Raw genomic sequence first — 8,122 nt, forward strand, 5'->3', positions numbered from 1 at the left:
AAAAAACAAACAAACAAAAAAAAAAACAAACCCACACCACACAAGCACACCGTGCCCCCCCTCCAGCCTGCAGCAAGGTTAAGGGGCGGCGAAGTGCTCGGGCATTGCCGGGGCTGGGGGTGGAGAAGGCGCAGGGGCACCCCCCGGCCATCGAGGGATGGAAAACCGGCGTTTCCCCGAGGATTCCCAACGCCACCTGCTGTTCCTTTCTCCCCGAACCTGACGGGGACTGTCCCTTGCCTTTCCAGCACCCAAGGTCTGCGATGCCTGCAAAAACAAAAATGAAGACGATAACGACATTGTGGAAAACCTCTGCAAAAATGACTTTGGTAAGTGGAGGCAGAGCCCACTCAGTTGAAACTTGGGAGTTGAGGATCGGGTAAAACTCCCTGTGGAGTCAGTGGGAGATGTGTCTGAATAAAGGCAGGGCTTTGTCTTATCTGCAGATGGACCCGTCTGCCCCGTTGGGTCATGAAACACAAAATTCTACCTCTGAATAAAAAGTAGCCGTTTTTATAGTCCTTTTCTGTTTGCTGTTTCGAAGTAGTGCTCTTTTATGTGGATGTTGCTGGTAAGCCAAATAGAAAGTAAAATGAAGAAAAAAAAAGTTAAAAAGAATCTTTCATCCAGACTATTGCCTGGGGAGAAGCAGAGCAAAGCTTAATTTAGGCGAATGTGAATGAGCTGCATGACCAATCTGACGTATCGTAAGAAAGACTCTCTCCGCAGATTAAGAATGAAGCTCTATATATCATTTGACAGAGAAGGTAATGCACAGACAATTGGGGATATAAATTTAATGGGAAGATCTGGGGTTAGAAGAGGACAAGCAAGCCCCTTGGACACAGACAACTGAACGGCACATTATCCACACATTAGCATTTCAAGAGAAAAAGGGAATGAGGAGGGGAATCCTTTTATAATAGGTCAATGTTTATACCTGGAAACAGATTTGTAGATTTGTAGTATAAATATCTACAACAACTCAGAAGTCTTTCTTAAACAAAACAAAACAAAACAAAAAAAAACCAAACCAAAACCACACAACCAAAACCTGAAACCATGACTGTGGGACATAATTGCTAAAACAACCAATAGCTTTGGTCTGGCAAATTGCACTCGGATAAATCCTCCTAAAGCTAAACATGCCCCACAGATTCTTACAGAGCCCTGCATCCCCCTCCTAGTTATTTTACCAAATCGAATGCAGCTGTTGGACCAATTTGCCCTCCATGGGATCTATTCTTTCAAAAAAACAATGCATGTGAAATATCATTTCTTTACAGGTTTGCCTAAAATCCTCTCCAGCCTAATAAATTAAGTTTAGAAGTTTTCAGCCACAGAGAGATCAGGTTTCAGATTAGGTCTAGGTCCTCACCTCCCCACCTCCCCTTCAAACTCTAGTTTCAGGAAGACCATCCTTTCCCAGCAAAAAAAAAAAAAAAAAAAAAAAGTGGAATTCTGTTTAACATAGCAAACCTACCCTCTCTCTGTTTGCAAACATGAGAAAAGCTGGAGAAAATATTCATTTAGAAAGGAAAGAAAAAGAAGGGGAAGGGGAGGAGGAGAAAAGAAACCCAAAAAACCCTCAACCCTAGGGTTGATTCAAGCTGAAATGACTTGCATGCCCTTTGTGGCTTTAGAAATGGAGCCACCTGCTGCCTCTTCTGTCAGCCCTGACAGTTTAATTAGCAATAGAGCACCTCCCTCCCCAGGTCCTCTTTGTGTGCACTAATGGGAAAAAACCTCTCAATCTCTCTCCCTCTCACTGCTTCCCCCTCCCCTCACTCTATTAGCCTTGAAGATAAAAGTGAAGGAGATTGCCTACATCAATGGGGATACCAAGATCACCCCAGAAACAAAGAGCAAAACCATCTACAAGCTGAATGGGCTGACGGAAAGGGACCTGAGGAAGATCGTGCTCTGGCTCAAAGGTGGCCTCCAGTGTACCTGTGACGAAATGAACGACATCAACGTCCCCTACTTGGTGATGGGGCAAAAGCAAGCTGGGGAACTGGTGATCACCTCGCTGAAGCGGTGGCAGAAGGGGCAGCGGGCTTTCAAGAGGTTCTCCCGCAGCATCCGCAAACTGCAGTGTTAGTGGCTTTGGCTCTGGCCACCTCCAGCAGCCACCTCTGTCCCAAGCTCTCTGGGCTTCCCGCACCTTCTTGCTTCAGCCCCTCTAAGCCTTGCGATGCCATGGGCATGAGACATGGTGACCGCTCTCCAAGAGGGGAGGGAGCCCTCCATTTTTGTACATAGGTTAAAATGTAATAAAAAAAATCATGACTATTTTTGGGAAGTATTAAAGTATCTCGCTTAACGCTATTTTTTTTTTTTTATGGTTGCAAATGTGACTTTGGTCTGAGGTTGTTCCCTCTTCATTTTGGTAATGCTGGTTCATTTATATTGTTGCTTCTCTGTATACATGCATGTTTGTTGTGCAAAAGTAGGAGATGCGGAGAAAGACAGCCACGTGTACAACTGGCCTGTCACACTGGGTATGACTCTTTCACCGAGGTGAAATGGCTTGCCATCTATATTAACACTATAAAGGTCATGTTACAACTCTTGCATGTGATACACAGGCACCAGGAAGAGTATATTAACCATTCTCACATTTTACTTTCCACAAGTCTGAGCCCTTCTCTTTCAAAAAAAAATGAGCAAGTTTTGGAGCTGGTTGATCTGAATGCAACTTTTTATTATTATTTTGAAATTAAACCATCTGTAGCCTAACTGTAATATACCTAGTGGTTAACCTTGAAGAGTTGTAAAATATTGCTTTAATTAACCTTGTAAATACTCCAGATAAATGTTATATTCTTGTATATAAACTTTACATCATAGTTTACCCATCGTCTCGGTCTGTATTCACTTCAGTCTGTTTTGAGAGAACTGGGAGAAAGCTGTCCAACTGGGCTTTGTCACAGCAAAGCAGAATTTGGCCTTCCACCCTAGGTGGCCAGTAGAGAAGCCCAAGGAAGCATCTAGTGCTGCAATCAGAAAAAACACAGTGGACCTCATTTCCCCAAAGATGAACCCATGAGACATGGGACTGAGGTTCAGTCAACTTGTTTTAATATGGGTCTATTGAGCTCTTCAAGATGAAGTTTTCTGTGGCTCCTTGGTTCAACCACCTGCATTTTCATCTCATCTTCTCGGAAGACTGCTTTTTGCTGATGTAGAATTGCAATGAGACCGTTTGCTTAAAAAAACAAATCAATTTTTCCATTTCTTACACTCAAAAAAGACATATTAAGGAGTGCAAGAGTAGACAGAAAAATCTCATTTGCAACTAGTGATTCAGAATAATGGTAGAGCAAGGCATGTTCTATTTCTATGTACACTCCCTATTCTTACTGAGAAAGAAAATAAAACTTACCTAATAGTGTAACTAGTGGAATGTTTTTCAGCATTTTTCTTGCAAATGTTTTCTGATTAAGAGCACTACCTGCTATGATTTTATTTTACTTATCCTGAAAAACAGTCTTGCTTCCCAGTGCTGTCACATATAAAAAAATCCCTCTTATCTTCACTGAGAGGATGAGCAGTCCAGTGTTCCCAAGGACAACATCCTATGGTAATCATTCACAGGCAGAATCCAAATCCAACACTAGATTTTTCTTTAAAGTAAAAAATCATGTTAATTTCATATATTTAGAATTATTTTTTTTACCATCAGGATAAAAAGATAAAATCTAAAGATCCAGGATGTTACATTTGTTTTAGAAAAATGAGTTGTTTGCCCTCTCCCAAAGCCTTCATGCACTCACTACACCTGTTACAGACAATGGGAGGACTCTGACCAAGCAAGACAAGAGCAGTCCTCACAGATGTCCTCAAAATTATAACAATTAAAAAAAAAAAAAAAAACCTAAACCACCAACCAAAAGCCCCATTCCAAACTGGCTTTTAATTATTTTGTGAAACAGTGTCTTTATTTAAAGGCCAATACCTTCCTGAAATATCATTAAAACTTTTCTTCTGAATGGATCTGGCATCCCAGGAAACAGATTTGAGTCTTTTCATGCTATAGCGTAGTTATTAATTTTAATTAATTTATTTAATTCCAGTACTCTGTCCATCAGCATCCAGATGTCACGTCACTCTGCCCATCTCACTCGACATGTACTGTAATACCTGTCCCTGAACAGCCTTGGAACAAGCCCACAGATAAAGAGGAGCTGGCTGAAGATGAGCCTGCAGAAAATGGGCTTTTGCTGCCTGGTGGTGGAAAGCACTTTGAAGAGGCGGTTGTTGCAATGCAGTCTCTGGGAACTGAAAACAAACATCCAGGACTGCCCCACTTGCGACCTGCCTTGCAGATACTAAGTCCTCCTGCAGCAACCATAAAATTATCTCAACTGGGCTGTCCTAGAAGGCAGCAGCACTGACACTGGCGAGGACAAACAGGTCACAAGTTACTCACTCTGGGGTCATGTTAAGGCCAAGGCTACATACCAGATTGTTTGCCAAATCACTTAGATGTATGAAGACACATCACCTATGACCAAGATTGCTCTGTCTTAAAATAACCCAAACCTTCCCCTTCCTCCATCATGAAATAAACAGTTACACCAGCAAAATCCTGCTCCTGCCAGAACAGATTCAGGAGAAGAAGGATAAACTAGACCGGCAAACATTCAATTTTGCCAGTATAATCAGCATCCCAGATTAAGAGCATCCTGCCATCCAGCATTCCCCACCAATAAAGCCTTCTGCATGTGGCCCTGGACAGAATCACTGAGCCTACCCACCCTCAGAGTGAACTGGCAGAGGCAGAATTACCTTTCAGATAAGCAGGATTTAGGCAAATGTGAAGAGTAATAGGACTCACGTTCTCCCAGTTTAGTTCCATCACCTTCTCCTAACAGCATCCTGTTAAAAGATGGGTGATATTCACCCCACCAAGGAGGAGGAGTGTCAGTGTTTGTTATACTACCTCTTTCCAAAGGTGTATAAAACCTTTCAAACTATTCAATGGAAAATTTAGGATTTTAAAGTCACAGTCTGAGGAAGCTTCATCTCCAAGATGCTGGCAAAGAAGTAAACACATAAATTTTTCACATTTACTCTTACTCCCTTGACAATAACTGAAAATCTTTGACTGTGCCAGGCAAATAGTGAACCAAATATGTAACAAAAATTTATCTCAGCCTGTTACTTCTGATCAGTGTGTCGCATATACTTCAGAGTAACTTCATTACTCTGGTATGGTTCAGATCTAGAAGATTTTTTTTTTTTTGGCAATTGATGAAAAAAGGCAACCCATTGTTGCATTTTTCAGACACTTTTTGTCTTCTTCTAATTAAACCAACATTGTTAGACAGACAATTATGTAGCTCCCATTGTATTTGCTTTCATAAAAACTATAAAAGCAGTTGACTACAATGGATTAGTTTAAGAACAATAATAATGACACTTGACATTTATACAGAAGTTTCCATTTAAGTTTCTCAGACTGCCTTCACTAAAATAGAAATTAATATCCCTATTTTGCAGATCAGGAAAATGAGGCACAGTGAAGTGAAATAACTCATTCAAAACCACCCAGCAAGTCCTTTACAGTCATGAAAAGCAGCATATTTTTTGTTTCCAAGTTTTATGCTCTAATCACTAGACCACAGCAATCAGAATGGCATATAATCAAGGCAGCACTTACATTATAATTTGTAAGCATAATAGCAACCAAGGCTCCTTACAACTTCTTCTTCTCCCTCAGTGTGTAAAAAGAAATGACTGCCCAAATTCAAATTTAAAATTCATCAGCAGTATTACTCACAGTCTTTTCCTTTCTTCCTCATTGATCATTCTCTCTATCCTTTAATTACTTCTTAATCCTTTCCTTTCTCCCTCACTTCTCGTTCACTTCAGACACCCACAGAGAAGCTACTCAGCCCCCCTCTCACCCAGACACTTTCGCCCTCAGTATGGTTTATTTAAAAACTCATGCAGTATAACTACACACAAGCCACAAAAATCCTAACGACCAGCTTAAGACATTAAAAGACTCATGCGGGAAATTCAGCAAGAGGCATTTAAATTTAATTAATGATTTTCTGCGAAGACCGGAGGGTGGCTGGATGCCACAAGGAGCACCACAGACACGTGCTGGTCACCTCAGGCATGGTCACTATTCCTATTCTGCAGCAGGAGAACGTGAGGATATCTAAAGAATACAGCGGGCATGAAGAGCACACAGATAAAGCACACCTTCCCTTGCACGGCCAGGTCTCCCGCACATCCCAGCCCCATCGTTATAACCCTGTGCTCCTCCACTGGAGCCACGCTGCACCTCTCTCAACCTTCTTTCAGATCATCATGCCATCGATCAGCCATCGAGGGCATCAGCCAAGAGCAGAGCCATCATGACTCAAGAACAGAGCGCCCCATGGTCCCCTCCCCAGGTGCCTGCTGGGGCACAAGCCACCCCCATGCAGCTGGCAGGGCAGCCCCTTTTTTGCTGTTTCTGCAGACTGCTGCCTTCCTCACCAAACCTACTGTTCCTGTGAGCCTTCATGATGTGCCCACAGCTGGCAATGCCAAAGGGCGATGGATTGATTGCTACCAGAGCAGTAGACAGCCTTCCTTGGGTCGGGCAGCCCAGGCTTTTGTTATTGGAGCCAGAAGTTGTTATTTCTAGGCTTCAGAGACATGCCTGTATGATTTATCTGTAAGTTGCTTTCTTATCAGCAGATGTAGGTTCAGTACAGCCTGACTGTCTGATGAATCAACCACAGGAATGGATCTTGTTTGCCTCTGTATGAAGAAGAGAGTGCAAGACACTCACATCACAGGAATCCAAGACCCCAAGCTGTCTTACAAACATAAATTAGCCCATGCTATATCCCTTTGGGGTGAGTTTAATAGGGTAACATTTTCCAAATGCATCAGCCCCTTTCAGGGTGAGCTGTGGGCTCCTAAATCACCTAGATACCTTGGAAAATATTAGCCACTATCCTCCACTGGAGTTAAAGCCAGTTGGCCGAGGTCAGCCAGCAAGGCTGTCACCCAGCCAGGAGGAACACCTCAGCCATCAGCCAGCCAGCCCATCGCTCTCACAACTGATCAAAATAGCCCAGCGATGGAGTAAGCTGCACCCAGAAGCAGCTGATGGAGCAAACTTCAAAACCAAGCACTGCACACACAGAGAAGCTGTCCTGCCAGAAAGACCAGCACAAGTTAGAGGGTATGCTCAGTGTCTTACAGAACAGACCCAGGAAAGAGCATATATATCTTCTAAGACTCACAATAAAGCAATACTATTAACGTAGCTCTTTCAAGATCCAAATGCTGCAGATCATCCTCTTGGAGTAATTTTCAATCCACCAAAGTGATGCTAAAAACACAGAGAATTTTCTGTTTGGACACAACAGGTTGCCATTAGAGGCATAGCCAAAACTAACAGCAACTGGCAGATTTAGGAGTGATCTGAAAGGGTAGCAGAAATGCTAATTTAAGCACACTTTCAACTTGCCAGATCTTTGTTTCCAGAGCTTAACCCTGGCAGTCTTCATTAGACATTGAACTTTATATCCGGAGTCACTATGGTAGGACAATTTAAGATACCTGCTTTTATCAGGCAAGAGATAACTAATCTTTCCCTGGCAATTTCCCTGCATTGTGAGTTTGCTTCAAATCCCTAACACTGCCTAATTGCCTTTTTTGTTATGTGGATCTCCAGCCATGCACAATAGTGAACTCTGGCTGCTTACACCCTGAGACAGGTGCTTTAGTGGCTGCAGGGCTCACATCGTTAGGCGCACACAGAGCTATTAATCATTGCAGTTTACTCTGAGGCACAAACCTGAATTAAGTCAGGGCACTTGCCTAAGCAAAACAACAGCTTAATTGTAATACATTAGGCAAAAGAGTTTTGAGAGGTAGAGTTTCAGAAACTAGAGCAAGCCCCCCTCAAATAATCAGGCAGGACAAGAAAACATACTGTAATTTAAGAGTTAAGAGATTTAATAATTGTTTTCAACAAGGGAAAAAAATATTTTCAAGATAATCCTATAGCCTCACACAGCCTCGTTTTTTCTTTCAGATGCTGGATTCTTCAATATGGAAAAAATTTCAGTACTCTTACATACACTCTGTGATTTGTAGCACAGCAATC

The 8,122-nt window shown here is 42.3% G+C and overlaps 1 protein-coding gene across 1 annotated transcript; it reads left to right on the plus strand.

The window, feature by feature from the left end:
* Positions 1 to 248: 248 nt before the first annotated feature.
* Positions 249 to 2,854, plus strand: LOC104463537 (secreted frizzled-related protein 2; the record flags this gene model as incomplete). The annotated part of the gene is made up of 2 exons (XM_010075909.1): positions 249 to 329; positions 1,797 to 2,854. Coding segments are annotated over 2 exons (386 nt in total), but the record flags the coding sequence as incomplete, so codon positions are not given.
* Positions 2,855 to 8,122: the final 5,268 nt, after the last annotated feature.

The sequence above is a fragment of the Pterocles gutturalis genome, unplaced genomic scaffold (assembly GCF_000699245.1).
Source record: "Pterocles gutturalis isolate BGI_N339 unplaced genomic scaffold, ASM69924v1 scaffold4708, whole genome shotgun sequence".
In the NCBI taxonomy this organism is placed as follows: Eukaryota; Metazoa; Chordata; class Aves; order Pterocliformes; family Pteroclidae; genus Pterocles; species Pterocles gutturalis.